The 18,646-nt window shown below is 41.7% G+C and overlaps 1 protein-coding gene across 1 annotated transcript; it reads left to right on the top strand.

Annotated features, from left to right (window-relative positions):
• Positions 1–1,112: 1,112 nt before the first annotated feature.
• Positions 1,113–17,865, top strand: RAB1A (RAB1A, member RAS oncogene family; the record flags this gene model as incomplete). Its single annotated transcript, XM_080711375.1, is given in 8 exon segments — positions 1,113–1,135; positions 5,245–5,317; positions 9,936–10,031; positions 14,563–14,658; positions 17,277–17,408; positions 17,615–17,764; positions 17,766–17,786; positions 17,788–17,865. Coding segments are annotated over 8 exon segments (669 nt in total).
• Between the last annotated feature and the right edge of the window lie 781 nt (positions 17,866–18,646).

Raw genomic sequence — 18,646 nt, 5'->3', positions numbered from 1 at the left:
ATTCTACCTCTGAGCTACATCCCCAACCCTAGTTTTTATTCTTTATTTTGAAACAGGGTCTCACTAAATTGCAAAGGGCCTCACCGAGTAGCTGAGGCTGTCTACCAACCGCAATCCTCCTTGTCTCAACCTCCTCAAAATGCTGAGAATACAAGTGTGGGCCACCACGCCCGGTTCTCGATCTTGACACTTTTGAAGAGTGCTGACAGGTACTGTATTTTGTAGGCTGGTCCATCAATTTGTGTTTGTCTGATGTTTTCTCATGAGTGGGTTGGGCGTTACAGATTTTGGGGAAAGACAACAGAAACCACTGAAATCATCACATCGCATCCAAAGGCATATGATATCAATATATTATTGGTCATACTGGTGATGTTCTTATTAAGGCTTATTGTAGGAAATAGTATTGCTGAACTTATTGGAACATTATTGGTGATACTCACCTTGACCATATATTTAAGGTATTTACCATATATGACAGGTAATGTCTGTCAGGTTTCTACACTTCAAAATGACCATTTTCAGCTGGGCGTGGTGGCACACGCTTGTAATCCCAGCATTTGGGAGGCTGAGACCAGAGGATCACAATTTGCGGACAGCCTCAGCTTCTTAGTGAGGCCCTCTGCAACATAGTGAGACCCTGTTTCAAAATAAAGAATAAAAAATAGGGCAGAGGGTGCAACTCGGAGGTTCAATGCCCCTGGGTTCTATCCTCAGACCCCCCCCCCAAAAAAAAAGCAAAACTATAATGTTCTCTGGTTTCTTAACATATCCTTTCAAAAAGGCACCAAAATTAGATCCTTGGCTACATAAAAGATTAATCAGTTTACCTTTCATATTCACAGATAGCAGTGTCAAACTTAGGAGTGGGGGTAAACAGAATCTAGGCTTTTTTTTTTTTTTTTTTGGTGGTACTGGGGTTACTGGAAGCCCTTCTACCTCCGGGCTACACTCCCAGACCCATTTTTACATTTTTTTATTTGGAAACAGGGTCTCCTAAACCAGCGCACGCGGCTGGCTTCGAACCTGCATGATCCTCCTGTCTCTGCCTCCCAAGCGCGGGGATTATAAGCGTACGCCACCACGCCCGGCTGAATCCAGGCTTCTCAAATATGGAAAAGTATGAAGTATCATAGTAAGTTGGGTGTGGTGATACATACTTATAATCCCAGTTCTTGGGAGACTGACAAAGGAGGACTGCAGGTTTGTTGCCAGCCTCAGCAATTTTAGTGTGGCATTCTGCAATTTAGTGAGACCCTATTTCAAAATAAAAAATAGGGGTGAGAGTATAGCTTGGAGGTAGGATGCCTCTGAGTTCAGTCCCCAGTGTCCCGCCACACTAAAGAAATACAGTAAATTGGAAGCTAGAGGAAGTTCTTTTCTGTTTTTTTTTTTTTTTTTTTTTGAGTGCTGGGGATTAACCCAGAAGCATTCTACTTCTGAGTTACACCCCTAGCCCTATTTTTTTTTTTAAACCGGATCTCCCCTAAGTTGTGAAGGGTCTAAGTAGATGAGGCTGTGAGGCTGACTGTGAACCTGCGATCTTCCTCTCTCAGCCTCCCAAGTACTGGATTACAAGTGTGTGCCACCACACCTGGCTTACTAGTGGAAGGTCTGAATAGCACACAGTAGATAGGATTTGCTAGAATAATTTGGGAGAGTGCTGATTACCATTGTAAATTTTCATTGTTTTCCAGACTAGCACAACCCAGTTTTTTCACTTACATCAAGATTATATTGAATTCTTGAATTTTTTTTTTTTTTTTTTTTCGTGGTACTAGGGGTGGAATCCAGGGGCTTTCTACCTCTGGGCTATACTCCCAGACCTATTTTATATTTTATTTGGAAACAGGGTCTCACAAAGTTGCTGAGAGCCTCTCTAAGTAGCTGAGGCTGGCTTCGAACCTGTGTGATCCTCCTGTCTCAGCCTCCCAAGCATGGGGATTACAAGCGCCACCACGCCTGGTTTTGACAACTTTAACGACCCGAATTCTTGGTGAATAAAAATATATTTACTAGTTATGTGAGTATATTTAAAAGCTAATTGTTTACTAAATTAATGTTAGAGCTTTTTTTCTTTCCATGGTCTGGATATTGAACCCAGGGTATTCTACCTCCGAGCTACAAACCCAGCCCTTTTTTTTTTTTTTTTTTTTTTTTGGTACTGGGAATGGAACCCAGGGGCGTTCTAACTTTGAACTATACCCCCAACCCTATTTCTTATTTTTTATTCTGAAACAGGGTCTCACTGGGTTGCAGATGGTTGCACCAAGTAGCTGAGGCATTCTGCGAACAGTGATCCTTATGTCTCAGCCTACCAAATGCTGGGATTACAAGCTTGTGCCACCACTCCCAACTACCCCCAGCCTTTTTTATTTTTTGTTTTGAAACAAGGTCTCCTAGGTTGCTGAGAATCTCCTTACAATACTGAGGCTGTCCTTGAACCTGCAATCCTCCTGTTTCAGCCTCCTAAATTTTGGGATTATAGATGTGTGCCACCATGGCTGGCATAACTCATCTTTTTAGGGGGGTAGGGTGGGTGGGGAGACAGGGTCTTGCTAAGTTTCTGAGGGCTGCTTTGGAATTTGTGATTCTTCCACCTTAGCTTTGGGAGTTACTTGGGATTATGAACGAGTGCCACCAGCACCATCTCATCTAAACTCTTTGTAACAAAATTCTGCTCTTGTGTTGAGTAATTTAGAGATTTGTGTATTTTCTTTTTTTTTTTTTTTTTTGCTGGTCTTGGGATGGAACCCAGGGGCATTTGACCTCCGAGCTACACCCCTGCCCTATTTTTTATTCTTTATTTTGAAACCGGGTCTCACTGAGTTGCAGAGGGCCTCACTAAGTAGCTGAGGCTGTCCGCGAATCGTGATCCTCTGGTCTCAGCCTCCCGAATGCTGGGATTACAAGCATGTGACACCATGCCCGGCTTATTTTTTATTTTTTGAGGTAATGGGAATGAAACCCAGGGGCATGCTACTGCCAAGCTACAGCCCCAGCCCTTTTTTTTTTGGTGGTGGTACTGGGGTTTCTGGAAGTCCTTCCACCTCCAGGCTACGCTCCCACACCTATTTTATACTTTTTTATTTGGAAACAGGGTCTCTTAAGCCAGCATGGCTGCCTTCGAACCTGCGGGATGTTCGGATTACAAGCGTGCGCCACCATGCCCGGCTTAATTCTTTATTTTGAAATAGGGTCTCACTGAGTTGCAAAGGACCTAAGTAGCTGAGGCTGTCGGCGAACCATGGTCCTCCTGTTTTAGCCTCCCAAATTCTGGGATTACAAGCGTATATCATTACTCCCAGCTTATTCTTATTTTGAAGCAGAGTCTTGCTAAATTGTGGAGGGCCTCACTAAATTGCTGAGGCTTGCTTCCAATCTGGTATTCTCTCCTGTCCTCCTGTCTCACCCCCAAGTACTGGGATTACAAGTGTGTGCCACCGGGCCCAGCTTTATGAAAATGTATTTTTTTTTTTTTGCAGTACTTTTTGTGGTAGTGGGAATAGAACACAAGGGCATTCTACCTTTGAGCTACACGCCTAGTCCTATTTTTTCTTTTTATTCTTAATTTTGAAACAGGGTCTCACTGAGTTGCAGAGGGCCTTAGTAGCAACTGAAGTTGTCTGTGAACTGAAATCCTCCTGTCTCAGCTTCCCAATTGCTGGGATTACAAGCATGTGCCACCATATTCAGCTAGTAGATAGCATTTTTTAAAAAAACTAAATCATAAGAAAAATGAAAGCCAGGTGTGGTGGTGCACGCTTGTAATCCTAGCGTTCGGGAGGCTGAAATCAGAGGATCACAGTTCTCAGACAGCCTCAGCTACGTAGGCTCTCTGCCACTTAGTGAGACCCTGTCTCAAAAAAAAAAAAAAAATAGGGCAGGGGGTGTGGTTCAGAGGTCAAATGCCCCTGGGTTCCATCCCCAGATCTGCAAAAAAAAAAAAAAAAATCATAAAAATGAAAATTACATATCTTCTAAAAAATATATGTAAAATTATTGATTTGACCTTTTGAAATTGCTTCAAAGAACATATGGAACTGGTCTGCCTTAGGAGGGATTCCAGTGGAGGCCATGGCAGACAGATCTGTTGGGTTGAGTGGTCCATGAGGTTTATGGTGGATCCCTAGGAATGGTGTTTATTTGTGGTTTTGCAGATTGAACCCGGGCCATTCCTCGGAGCTATTCCCCCAGTCCCATTTTACTTTTATTTGAAACAGGGTTTCCTTAAGTTGCTGAGGGTCTTGCTAAATTGCTTCAGCTGCCTTCAAACTTTGAATGAATCCTCCTGGCTAAACCTCCCAAGTACTGGGATTACAGGCATGGGAGTGGTTTTGAGATTTGGGCTGACAGTGGTAGATGGACATAAGCAGAGCCTAGTTTTCAGTGTTTTTGAAGAGTACGTTAATTAATGCAAGATTTGAACATTGGAGGAGTTCTGTGCTTATATAGATAGCCCTTGGTTTTTATTATATATCTCGTATAAAATATTTATATGGGCTTTCAGAAATAATGATCCTTCTTTTGATGGCAGAATTGCAGCTGAACACTAGGAAAGGATCATAAAAGCCCCACCGTGGAGAACTGCTATGAAATAATGATTTGGTCTTGGAATTTAAAGGAAATATTAATAAGTTCATTGGCTTAAGAAGTTTAAAAGTTAGCTTTCTCTTTTCTAATACTGTAGAGAAATGGGGCTTATTTAGCATTAAGTCATTTGGGTTCTCCAAGAATGCCATCACTTTTTTCCCTTCTTCCCTCAGAAGTTCAATGATCTCAGCCGGGTGTGGTGGCGCACGCTTGTAATCCCAGCATTTGGGAGGCTGAGACTGGAGGATCGCGGTTCGTGGACAGCCTCAGCTACTAAGTGAGGCCCTCTGTAATAACTCAGTGAGACCCGGTTTCAAAATAAAAAAAATACGGCAGGGGGTGTAGCTCGGAGGTCAAATGCCCCTGGGTTTTATCCTCAGACCCGCAAAAAAAAAAAAAAAAAAAAAAAAAAAAAATCAATGATCTCAGAGATCATGGAGTTGCCTGTCTTTTATGTAACTGTCATGTTTAGTGAATTCATAAAAGGGCTGTTTTTTATTCTAGTTTTGGCTTCTGTCAAGTCAGTGCGTGGGCTTTTCAGGAGCTGTAGTCTTCACAGTGAGCTGTTATTCTTAGCCATGTTTTTGTTGTAGAACTTAAAATGCAGTATACATTTTATTAATGTGATTTTCTTTTTTTTTTTTTTTGCAGTGATTATTTATTCAAGTTACTTCTGATTGGTGACTCTGGGGTTGGAAAGTCTTGCCTCCTCCTCAGGTTTGCAGTAAGTTGAAATGCCTTTACAGTTAATGGTATGCCTTATGGTACAAGTACTGCTGTGCTTTCTAGGTAGACAAAAAAGTCAAAACATTTATTCTGAAAAATTTAATTCTCTCAGAATTTATACATTCAATAAAGTAAGTTTTCAAAAGTACATCCCTAGTGGTAGTGGGCTGTTAAATAAATGTTGCTCTTAAATTCAGTGAAGTGTGGTTATAAAAATCAGAGGGTCTAATACTCTTGGTTGAGGTCAAACAGTGGTTCATTCCACTGTGATCCTCCTGTCCGAGCCTCCCGAATTGTTGGGATTACAAGCATGCGCCACCACGGCTGGCTAATTTTTCAAAAATTTGAACTTTGAGTATTCTTGAAACATTTTGTGTGAAGAAATGGAAAGTAGGCATAAAGCACTTTTACTGCATACTGCTGTGCCTTGGTTATCTCAGAAACGAAAGCACATGAGTAGTTTGAGTTGGAAGCTGAACTAGCAATATTTTCCCCCCTTGGGACACCATTTTCTTTTAAACTTGAAAGACCCAGCTGATAAAGTATAACTGCAGAATCAGGTCATTGGCATTCTTTTTTAAACAAACTGAGGTTTTTATTTTTTTATCTTTTGGTACTGGGAATTGAACACAGGAGTATTCTACCTCTGAACTACATCTCCAGCCATTTTTTATATTTTGAGACAGGGTCTTGTCAAGTTATCCAGGCTGGTCTCAGTCCTGCCTCAGCGTCATAAGCAGGTAGAAGAAATTTTTCTTCTAGGAAAGAAGTTGCAGGTATTATTTTTTTTGGTGGGGGGAATACTGGGAAGGGAACCCAGGGGCATTCCATCTCTGAGCTATACCCTCAGCCCTATTTTTTATTCTTTATTTTGAAACAGGGTCTGTTTCAAAACAGTGAGTTGCAAAGAGCCTCACTAAGTAGCTGAGGCTGGCTTCGAACCTGCACAACAATCCTCCTGTCTCAGCCTCCCAAATGCTGGGATTATAAATATGTGCCACCATGCCGGCTTTTTATTATTTATTTTGAAACAGACTCTCACTGAGTTGCAAAGGGCCTCACTAAGTAGCTGAGGCTTTCTGCTAACTGCGATCCTCCTGTCTCGGCCTCCCAAATGCTGGGATTACAAGCTTGTGCCACCACTCCTGGCTTGGCATTTGTTGCATATGTTAAAAAGTCAAGCTCTCAAGGGAAAATTAGGATCTTAGAAGACTTATATTTCGTCTGTGTTAGTTTGACAGTATCCCAAATACATGACTTCTGATGAGATGAGTAGCAATACTAGTGAATATTATTGTAAAATGATATATAATTTTTTATATATAGTAATCAAAAATTAAACCATGGGGGCTGAGTGTGTTGGTACCTGCCCGGAATCCCAGGGACTCAGGAGGCTGAGGCGGGAGGATAGGAAGTTCATGGCAAGTCTGGGCAACTTAGCAAGACCCTGTCTCAAAATAAAAAAGATAGTCAGTTGTGATGGATGATACAAGGGAGGCTTAGGCAGGAGGATCGCAGGTTTGCGGCCAGCCTCAGCAATTGAGGCCCTCTGCAACTCTGTTACTCAGAGGTAGTATGCCCCTGAGTTCAATCCCCAATACCTAAAAAAAAAAAAAAGCCCAGCACAGTAGCCTGTGTACCTGTAATCCCAGTACTTGGGAGGCCATAGGTTCAAGGACAGTCTCAGCAATATAGCAAGACTCTCAGCAACCTGGTGAGACTGTTATAAAAGCAAAAATATAAAAAGGGTTGGAGATGTAGCTCAGAAGTAGAATGCTCCTGGGTTCATTCCTCAGTACCATAAACAAGGCTGGGGATGTATTTCAGTAGTAAAGTTCCCCTGGGTTAAATCCCTAGTACAGTCAATAAAACAAATAACCATGGAAATACTAGAATAAAAAAAGGTGGCTCATTAAGCTTAGTATATTTTTTTCCCTTTTGAGGGTCTGGCGATGAAACCCAGGGGTATTTGACCTCCAAGCTACACCCCTGCCTTATTTTTTACTTTATTTTGAAACAGGGTCTCACCAAGTTTTGGAGAGCCTTACTAAGTAGCTGAGGCTGTCCACGAACCGAGATCCTCTGGTCTCAGCCTCCCAAATGCTGGGATTACAAGTGCCTGCTGTCATGCCCGGCTAGCTTAGTATTTCTTTTATATTTTGGTATTGGGGATGGAAATCAGGAGTATTCTATCTTTGAGCTACACACCCAACCCTTTTTATTTATTTTTTAAAAAAACACTTTTTTTTTTTTTTTTTTTTTGGTACTAGGGCTGGAACCCCTCTACCTCTGGGCTGCCTATTTTATATTTTTATTTGGAAACAGGGTCTTTTAAGCCAGCAAGGGGCTTTGAACCAGTGTGACCCTCCTGTCTCCGCCTCCCAAGCGCTGGGATTCCAAGCGTGCGCCACCATCCCCGGCAAAAAAAAAACAAACCTTTTTTTGGTGTGTGGTACATATTGAACCCAGGGACATTTTACCTCTGAGCTACACTCCTAGCCCCATTTGTTTTTATTTTGAAACAGGGTTTTGCTAGGTTGCTGAGGATTTCACTACTTGCTGAGGCTTTCCTTGAACCTGAGATTCTGCTGTCGTAGCCTCTCAGGTTTGCACCACCACGCCCAGCTAAGAACTCCTAGTTTGTTTTAGTGGTACTGGGGCTAGAACCCAGGGACATTCTACCTTCGAGCTACACCCCAGCCCTATTTTATTCTTTATTTTGAAACAGGGTCTCCCTTAGTTGCTCACTAAGTAGCTTAGGCTGGCCCCAAACTCGCCAGCCTTCCTGCCTCAGCCTCCCAAGTACTGGGATTACAAGCATGAGCCACCACACCCAGCTAGAATTCCTAACTTAAACACTAATTTGAGGTGAGGAAACTGTCATCTCTATGAATCCTCAGTCTGTGGCTTGAGTGTGCTTCAAAGAAAATCCACTTGAGGATGCCTGTTAATCTAAGTCAGAGGCTTTCAGAAATGTCAACGTAGTAGAATGACCCAGAAAGTATTTTAAAAATACTGTCGGGCCAGGTGTGATGGCACATGCTTGTAATACACCATTTGAGAGGCCAAGACAGGAGGATCATGGTTTAAGGCCAGCCTCAGCTACTATGTAGTAGTAAGCCCTTTGCAACTCAGTAAGACCCTTTCAAAATAAAGAATAAAAAATAGGGCTGGTGGAGTAGCTCGGAGGTAGAATGCCCCTGGGTTCCATTCCCAGTACTGCAAAAAAAAAGAGAGGATTAAAAAAAGGGCTGGGTAAGATGGGCGTGGTAGCGCACGCTTGTAATCCCCGCACTTGGGAGGCTGAGACAGGAGGATGGCACAGGTTCGAAGCCAGCCTCAGCTACTTAGTGAGGCTCTCAGTAACTTAGTGAGACCCTGTTTCCAAATAAAATATAAAATAGGTCTGGGAGTATAGCCCGGAGGTAGAAAGCCTCTGAGTTCCACCTCCAGTACCACCAAAAAAAAAAGAAAAAAAAAAAAAGACTGGGGGGATAACTCAGAAATAGAATGCCCCTGGATTCAATTCCCAATACCACAAAAAATAGTAATAATAAAAAAGGGCTGGGTGCGCTTGGGAGGCTGAGACAGGAAGATCATGCAGGTTCTAAGCCAGCTTCAGCTACTTAGGGAGGCTCTCAGCAACTTAGTAAGACCCTGTTTCCAAATAAAATATAAAATAGGTCTGGGAGTATAGCCTGAAAGTAGAAAGTCTCTGGGTTCTACCCCCACTACCACCAAAAAAAATTAGGGCTGGGAATGTAGCTTGGAAGTAGAATGCCCTTGGTTTCCAACCCCAGTACCATTAAAAAAAATCCTTTTTGCTGGGTGCATACCTGTGGTCCCCAGCATTTGGGAGGCTGAGGCAAGAGTATCATTCAAACTCAAGAGTTAAAGAGATGGGCATTGGCAACATACCTAGATCCCATCTCGAAAATATAGGTAGGTAGATAAAATCCTTTATAGTCACTGAAATTTAAGAGGTCTTTTTTTGTATGATATACATAAAGAATCCGCCAAGAAGTATTTGGAAAAATAGAAATAGTTATTTTTAAAAAGCATTAAGGAAAAAAGAAACTAACTGTAGTAGTCACTGCTTTGTAGGCAGAACATGAATCTACCTGAGCAGGATGGGGGTGGGTGGCCATATGAGCATGTTACATTTTATAAACTTTGTTTAAAACTTTGACTAAGCCAGGTGTGGTGGTGCACGCTTGTAATCCCCCGCGTGCTTGGGAGGCTGAGACAGGAGGATGGCACAGGTTCGAAGCCAGCCTCAGCTACTTAGTAAGGCTCTCAGCAACTTAGTGAGACCCTGTTTCCAAATAAAATATATTTTAAAAAAAGGTCTGGGAGTATAGCCCGGAGGTAGAAAGCCTCTGGGTTCCACCCCAAGTACCACCAAAAAAAAAAAAAAAAAAAAAAAAAAAAAAAAACCACAACTTTGACTAGAGGGCTAGCTGCAGAGCTGGGTGGTGGTGTCCTTGCCTAGCTAAGGCCCTGGGTTTCATCTCCAGCATGGCAGGAAAACAAAATCAACCTGTAGATAAAAGTAGACATTTTGAAGTTTACTGTATTCAACATGAATTTTCATTGCAAACCTTTTTCCCCTTCAGGATGACACATACACAGAAAGCTACATCAGCACAATTGGTGTGGATTTCAAAATAAGAACCATAGAATTAGACGGGAAAACTATCAAACTACAAATAGTAAGTGGGTTTTTGGTGGGGAAAGTGTTTGGGAAATTTAGAAGAATGTATTACTTGTATATTTAGTGTGTTATCAAAATTGAATATAAAGTCTCCCGAGTCTTGCCTCTATGATGGAGTTGTAGAATAATAAACTAAAAACGACTAAAAACAATTTCCTAGGATTACTGTTCTTGAACTGTTTTCTTTCCTCCCTTCTTCCTTGTGCACCGTCCTTTCCTCCCTTCCTCTCTATTTTTTTTTTTTTTTTCTTTTGCGGGTCTGAGGATGGAACCCAGGGGCATTTGACCGCCGAGCTACACCCCTTGCCCTATTTTTTATTCTTTATTTTGAAACAGGGCCTGAGTTGCAGAGGGCCTGAGTAGCTGAGGCTGTCCATGAACCACGATCCTCCCGTCTCAGCTTCCCGAATGCTGGGATCACAAGCCTGCGCCACCACGCCCGGCTCCCTTCCTATTTCTGGGTTTGTCCTGGGTTTGGAACCCAGGGCTTTTTTTGCATGCTAGGCATTAATTCTGCCACTGAACTACATCCCAAGCCTTTCAAGTCATTGAAATTTCATTTCATAAAGTAGAGAAATTTCATGTTTAAGTCAAACTTGAGCCTAGTCTCTCTCGTCAGTGGAAATCCAGGTGCAGGTTCACTTTGTCTTAGAGTGGAAGTATTACTGTCTTTCTGTGCTCACTGCTGTGGGACATTAAAAGAAACTTTCATATGTGGCTTAAAGACAAATATTTATTTAATTCTGTGGTATTTCTTCTAGATAGTTTATTTAGTATTGTGGTATTTCTTCTAGATAGAATGTACCAATTTTATAGAAACAGAATTTTGTAAGGAAATTTACCTTTTTTTATTTTTGTGGAACTGGGGGTTGAACCCAGGGGCATTCTACCTCTGAGCTATATCCCCAGCCCTATTTTTTTTATTCTTTATTTATTTTTTTTTTTTTGCAGGTCTGGGGATGGAACCCAGGGGCATTTGTCCTCCGAGCTACACCCCCTGCCCTATTTTTTATTCTTTATTTTGAAGCCGGGTCTCACTGAGTTGTAGAGGGCCTCACTAAGTAGCTGAGGCTGTCCGCGAACCGTGATCCTCCAAGTCTCAGCCTCCCGAATGCTGGGGTTACAAGCGTGCGCCACCACGCCCAGCTTATTCTTTATTCTGAAACAGTCTCACTTAAGAGTTGCCGAGGGCCTCACTAAGTAGTTGAGACTGGCTTGATTCTCCTGTCTCAGCCTCCCAAGTACTGGGATTACAAGCATGTGCCACCAAACCTGGCTGGAAATGTATCTTTCCTAACATGGTCACTTTACTTTCAGTAAATAGATACTGAGGTATTTAATGACTTGCTAAAGTTATTGGCAGGATTAAGTGACCCGTATCTCTGTCTTCAACATGTTCTGTCCTTAAGCCATTCTAGCTTTCTTATCTAACATCCTTATACCCCAACTCCCAATTAAATAGAGGTAGTTGTAGTGATTTACTTGTATCTAATATAGGTCTGGTTACTGCCAGTATCTGTGATTAAAAAAAAAAATCAATCTTAGTTTTTAGAGTAGGTTATTAGTATGAGGTAAGCTAGAAAACCAGTCACTTCCCCCCCCCCCCATGGGACTGATAGCACACTGAACCAAGGGATCTTGAACTTGGAGTTAAGAATAGTTAGATTTATTGTTTTGGTTCTGGTATTTTCTTGTTAGAGAGTCATGGGTTTATCTTTCTTCGTACTTTTTTCTGAGACTCCGTTTCCTCTCTGAAATTGGACTAACAACCAGATTTACTACTTCATAAGGTAGTGTGAGAATTAAATATGGTAGCTTTGTGTATGTGTATGTGCATATGACTGTGTAAAAGAAAGCCCTTATTGAGCTTGTGGGCAGTATGTAGATGTTATTGCTGAGATGACATGTCCAGGTGAATGGAAGCCACTCTGCTTGGCTAGCTTGTTTTTAACTTTTTTTTTTTTTTGAACGGAGGGTCTTAATCTTACACATCTGACTAGTGTTAAAAATCAGAATGCATCCACCAGGTTAAAAATCTAAATGTAAAATTTTACTTTTATCCCTATTACATTTCATCTTGCTTGGCTTTAGTTATCTTTCCAAGTACTCTAGGTTTTTCAGTCTTTATTCTGCTGATTTATATTTTAATCATTTTTTCTTTTAGCTTTTCTTGTTAAATTTGTGACATCTGGGTCTTTATTTATTTTTTGCGGGTCTGGGGATGGAACCCAGGGGCATTTGACCTCCAAGCTATACCCCCTGCCCTAATTTTTATTCTGTATTTTGAAACAGGGTCTCACTAAGTTATGCACAGCCTCATTAAGTAGCTGAGGCTGTCTGTGGACCACGATCCTCCGGTCTCAGCCTCCTGAATGTGTGCCACCACACCTGGCTACATCTGGGTCTTTATTGAAGTTAGTGGTTACAAAAATTCAGGAGGGCAGGGGAGGATGGAGTCTAGTCACACACCATGACAGGCCCCTCTCCATGGCCACCCATTCACACAGTGCCTACAGAACACTGAGCACTGGGTGCAGTGGGGTCACAGATGAGTAACAGCCTTTAGCTCTTGCCTCAGTGGGAGAGACAGACATGGGAGAATTACTAGCAATAATGGAGAACCATGAAACAAAGGATGGTCCAGTTACAAAAGAGGATGCTATTAGTATTGTTGGGCTATCCAATCAGGAAAGTTATTCAGAGTGGCAGAGACCTCAGAAGTTTTACTCTTGGTATGTACTCTTAAGTTTTCTACAATTCTTTTTTTTTTTTTTTGGTGGTGGTACTGGGGGTGGAACCCAGAGGCTTTCTACCTCTGGGCTATACTCCCAGACCTTTTTTAAAAAATATTTTATTTGGAATCAGGGTCTCACTAAGTTGCTGAGAGCCTCACTCAGTAGCTGAGGCTGGCTTTGAACTTGTGCGATCCTCCTGTCTCAGCCTCCCAAACATGGGGATTACAAACATGGGCCACCACGCCTGGCCTAAGTTTTCTACAATTCTATGTTAACTTTTAGTCAAATCTCTTTGTGATGTCTTGGGAAAGGAGTTCCCTGAATAAACTCTCTCTCACACACACATACACACAAAACTTACACACTTTAAAAAAAATTTTTTTTGGAACCAGGGTCTCATTAGGTTACTGAGAGCCTAAGTTGCCGAGGCTGTCCTCGAATCTGTGATCTTTCTGTCTCAGCCTCCCAAGTACTAGGATTACAACCATGTTCCACCTCGCCCAGCTTAAACTCAATTATATTGTCTAGCTTCTATAGTCAGGCAAACATTAGTTAACGTAAACTCTCTCGGCAGTTTTATGAAGTGAGTGGCATGATTTACAGGCGAAAAAACTGGTAGGTAAAGCCTGGTGTTCCACAGGAACCATCAGCTTGGATTTGATGCTTTGAAGTGAGGCTGGCTGGACTTCAGAGGTTGTGCTTCTCCAAGGATATCCTGAAAGACTTTGAGGCTCCTTACTGATAATAGGAGATCTAAGTTTTGGGTTTTTTTGTTTTTTTCTTGTGGTACTGGGAATGGAACCCAGGAGCAGTCTGCCTCTGAGCTATACTCCCAGCCCTGTTTTATTTTGAAACAGTTGCTGAGGCTGGTTTCAAACCTGTGATCCTCCTGTTTCAGCCTCCCAAGTACTGGGATTGCAGTCTTGCTTCACCACACCTGGTTTATCTCCCCCCTCCCCCCCAAATATTAATGTAGTAGTGTAATCATTTGTTTTTGGTGTTAGAGCCTAAATGGTTGAAGTTCAATAAGCTGTTCCTAAGATAACCTTTGTAAAGTATTTGTAATTCTCTTGTTTTCCCTAGGATTAATACCTGGTTGAAGTGTGGTTAAATGCTAATTGGCTGGTAGTTATATGAAGTAGACCCCTTCTTGCCTTTCTATGACCATAAGATGCACTAGAGCTAAGCGTGGTGGCGCACGCTTGTAATCCCAGCATTTGGGAGGCGGAGACAGGAGGGTCGCTGTTCACAAACAGCCTCAGCTACTTAGGACCTCTGCAACTCATTGAGACGCTGTTTCAAAATAAAAAATAATAAGCTGGGCATGGTGGCGCATGCTTGTTATCCCAGCATTCGGGAGGCTGAGACCAGAGGATCATGCAGCCTCAGCCACTTAGTGAGGCCCTCTGCAACTCAGTGAGACCGGTTTCAAAATAAAGAAATGAAAAATAGTGGCCAGGCGTGGTAATGCACGCTTGTAATCCCAGCACTTGGGAGGCTGAGACAGAGGATTGCACAGGTTTGAACTCAGCCTCAGCTACTTATGAGGCTCTTGGCAAATTAATGAGACCCTGTTTCCAAATAATATAGTTCTGGAAGTGCACTGCCTCCTGTTCTAGACTTTCAGGGGCTTGGCAGTTACCATGGAATTTATTAGCATATTAAGGATGATTTTCTTTTTTTCTGTGTCAAATCAATCTTCCTAAGTACAAAAATGATTTTCCTTTCCCTTCTCTTTACTTTTCCCCAACTTTAGATTAATGAAAGTGTTTGCTTTTGATTGTTTTTTAATAGTGGGACACGGCAGGCCAAGAAAGATTTCGAACAATCACCTCCAGTTACTACAGAGGAGCCCACGGCATCATAGTTGTGTATGACGTGACAGATCAGGTAAGTGTCCAGAGAAGAGCATTTCAGCGGCAAAGCAGGACGTTCGCTGGTAATTAGCAGATTTTTACTGTAATGTAAGCTATCGGTATTCTTTTATGATAGAAAACTTGTCCACACATATTTTCTTAGTTTAATGCTTTTTATATTTGCTTTCAAAGAATTCTGGCCATCTTTTTAAAATCAGCTAAGTGGCCGGGCGTGGTGGCGCACATGCTTGTAATCCCCACGCTTGGGAGGCGGAGACAGGAGGATCGCGCTGGTTTGAAGCCAGCCGCGCTGGCTTAAGAGACCCTGTTTCCAAATATAAAATAGGTCTGGGAGTGTAGCCCGGAGGTAGAAGGGTTTCCAGGAACCCCAGTGCCACCAAAATAAATAAATAAACAAATAAATAAAATCAGCTAAGTGACATCATGTAAGGCAAGAGTTCGTAGGGCATTGTGGGTTGTGTGGTTCCTTGACATATCATGATTTTAGTTTTAAGTATTAGTAGGTAATTGCTTGGTGATTACAACATTCCTATTAGAATGGCTAGAATTAGGGGACTCGAGCTTGTGGAGGATGTAAATAAAAAACAAGGCATTTGAATAAAGGAGAACTTGAGTGAATGGATGAGAAAGAAGAATAGCGGTGAGAATGTGCTAACTGGCTACAATATTCTTTTGGTCAGAAATTTTTATTTCAAAGCCTGGCGTGGTGGCGCACGCTTGTAATCCCCGCGCTTGGGAGGCTGAGACAGGAGGATCATACAGGTTCGAAGCCAGCCTCAGCTACTTAGTGAGGCTCTCAGGAATTTAATTTAGTGAGACCCTGTTTCCAAATAAAATATAAAAAATAGGTCTGGGAGTATAGCCCAGAGGTAGAAAGCCTCTGGGTTCCACCCCCAGTGCCACCAAAAAAATATATATTTTTTTAATTTCAGGGGTCATTTCCTACCCTATTGGGAGAAAAAAAAAAGAAAATTAAGAATTCGGTTTCCTTTTTGGTACTGGGGATTAAACTCAGGGGCCTTCTGTCTCCAAGTTATTATCTTCCAGCCCTTTTTATTTTGAAACAGGGTCTCACTAAGTTGCTGAATTTGAACCTATAATCTTCCTGTCTGTACTAGAGGTGTGTGCAGCCATGCTTGCCTTTTTCTTTTCAATGTAGCAGGGCTTCAACATATGTTAGGCACTTTATTGAGCTTTATCTCCAGCCCTAGAATTCATTTTTCTTGTAGCAAATGTTAATCTCAGCTATGAAATTGTACCTAATTAGATTGTTCTTACTAAATAGGCGCTCAGATTCAATGCCATTATAAGCATTGGGTACGGGTGATTATCAACAGGAAAAAAATGGTAGCTGGGACCTGGCACACTCCTGTAGTCAGCCCCAGGTACTCAGGAGTCCACAGGGGATCACTTAATGCCTGTAGTCACCGTCCTGGGCAGCATGCTGGGTCTCTGCTCAGAAACAGACAACAAAACCCCACACTGCCAATTTAAGAAGTCTAGTCAAATTACCACTTAAAAAGATTCTAAAATGGAAGCTGGGGGTTATGGCACATGCTTATAGGACGCTGAGACACTGATTTGCCGCTGAGACACTGGGTTTGCCGACAGCCTCAGCTACTTAGTGAGGCCTTCTGCAACTTAATATGACCTTGTTTCAAAAGTAAGAATAAGCCGGGCGTGGTGGCGCACGCTTGTAATCCCCGCGCTTGGGAGGCGGAGACAGGAGGATCGCGCAGGTTCGAAGCCAGCCGCGCGCGCTGGCTTAGGAGACCCTGTTTCTAAATAAAAATATAAAAATAGGTCTGGGAGTGTAGCCCAGAGGTAGAAGGGCTTCCAGGAACCCCAGTACCACCAAAAAAAAAAAAAAAAAAGTAAGAATAAAAATAGGGTGTAGCTGGAAGGTAGAATGTCTCTGGGTTCCATCTCCAGTAACACACACACACACACACACACACACACACACACACACACACACATCTAAGATGGAGGAAATTCTCCCTCCCTATAGGACAGTGGAAAATGAAAGTATATAATTTTTTAATAATTTATTTGGAAACAGGTTGTCACTAAGTTGCTGAAAGCCTCACTAAGTAGCTGAGGCTGGCTTCGAACTCATGTGATCCTCGTCTCAACCTCCCAAGCACGGGGATTACAAGTGTGCGCCACCACACCCGGCATAAAAGTATATTTTTAATAGTATCTTTTGTTTTATATGGTGCCAGGTCTCAAATATGCCAGGCAAGCAGTCTACTACTGAACTGCACCCTCAGCCCAAATCGTGTTTTTTGACATGTTTAGTATTTAGTAGTGTCACTTAATGTTATGCCTGAACCAGAATTTTTATCAAATTTCAAAAAGTAGCTTTTGTAGTATATTCTAAAACAATTTGGGTTTGCTTGAATTGTTAGGTTAATATTAAGCTGCATTTTCTTCTTAAAGAGGGTATTTGCATATTCAAGGCTTCCAATTCTAGTCTGTCATTTAGATAATGTATTGTCATCTTACATACCAGTTCACTCCTTGCACTATATTTTGTAGCTAGTCATCTCACTAGCTCTTCGGGTACTTCATTAGAGCAGCTGTGTCCAGAACTGTTTTATCATTCTTAAAAGATGTCTGTCTTTTTAGGAGTCCTTCAATAATGTTAAACAGTGGCTGCAGGAAATAGATCGTTATGCCAGTGAAAATGTCAACAAGTTGTTGGTAGGGAACAAATGTGATCTGACCACAAAGAAAGTAGTAGACTACACAACAGCAAAGGTAGGTTTAAAGTTCGATTTTCAAACAATTGGAAGATGTTGAATTTCAACTATATATGGGTATGGAGTCATATGGTGGCTACAGTCACCTTAACTTTTAAAAATCTATCTGGATCCAGTAAACCCTAGTCTTCCCTCATTCTCACTTCAGATGGCAGAGTGAACCAAGTGACAAGATTGTTTTTATTGTATCTTTTATTTTCTTAGGAATTTGCTGATTCCCTTGGAATTCCATTTTTGGAAACCAGTGCTAAGAATGCAACGAATGTAGAACAGTCTTTCATGACCATGGCAGCTGAGATTAAAAAGCGAATGGGCCCTGGAGCAACACCTGGTGGCGCCGAGAAGTCCAATGTTAAAATTCAGAGCACTCCAGTCAAGCAGTCAGGTGGAGGTTGCTGCTAAAATTTGCCTCCGTCCTTTTCTCAGCAATGAATTTGCAATCTGAACCCAAGTGAAAAAACAAAATTGCCTGAATTGTACTGTATGTAGCTGCACTACAACAGATTCTTACCGTCTCCACAAAGGTCAGAGATTGTAAATGGTCAATACTGACTTTTTTTTTATTCCCTTGACTCAAGACAGCTAACTTCATTTTCAGAACTGTTTTAAACCTTTGTGTGCTGGTTTATAAAATAATGTGTGTAATCCTTGTTGCTTTCCTGATACCAGACTGTTTCCCGTGGTTGGTTAGAATATATTTTGTTTTGATGTTTATATTGGCATGTTTAGATGTCAGGTTTAGTCTTCTGAAGATGAAGTTCAGCCATTTTGTATCAAACAGCACAACCTGTGTCTGTCACTTTCCATGCATAAAGTTTAGTGAGATGTTCTATGTAAGATCTGATTTGCTAGTTCTTCCTTGTAGAGTTATAAATGGAAAGATTACACTATCTGATTAATAGTTTCTTCATACTCTGCATATAATTTGTGGCTGCAGAATATTGTAATTTGTTGCACACTATGTAACAAAACAACTGAAGATATGTTTAATAAATATTGTACTTATTGGAAGTAATATCAAACTGTATGGTGATAAGTATTGTTTTAATTCCTATGGCTAAAGGAAAAGAGTCTTGCATTATACTCCAAACAGCTGTGTGTGCAACCAGGGCAGTGTAGACCTATCTATAGTGCAGCATCAGTATTTGCTTTCTAGCTGATAGACCTGACAAATGACCTTAGGGAGGCTTCTGTGCTGTGTAGGGATTTAACCACGGTTAGTGGCTCAAGGAGCTC

The sequence above is a fragment of the Muscardinus avellanarius genome (genome assembly GCF_963383645.1).
Source record: "Muscardinus avellanarius genome assembly, chromosome: 15".
Classification (NCBI taxonomy): domain Eukaryota; kingdom Metazoa; phylum Chordata; class Mammalia; order Rodentia; family Gliridae; genus Muscardinus; species Muscardinus avellanarius.
This window is presented reverse-complemented; position numbering and strand designations above follow the sequence as displayed.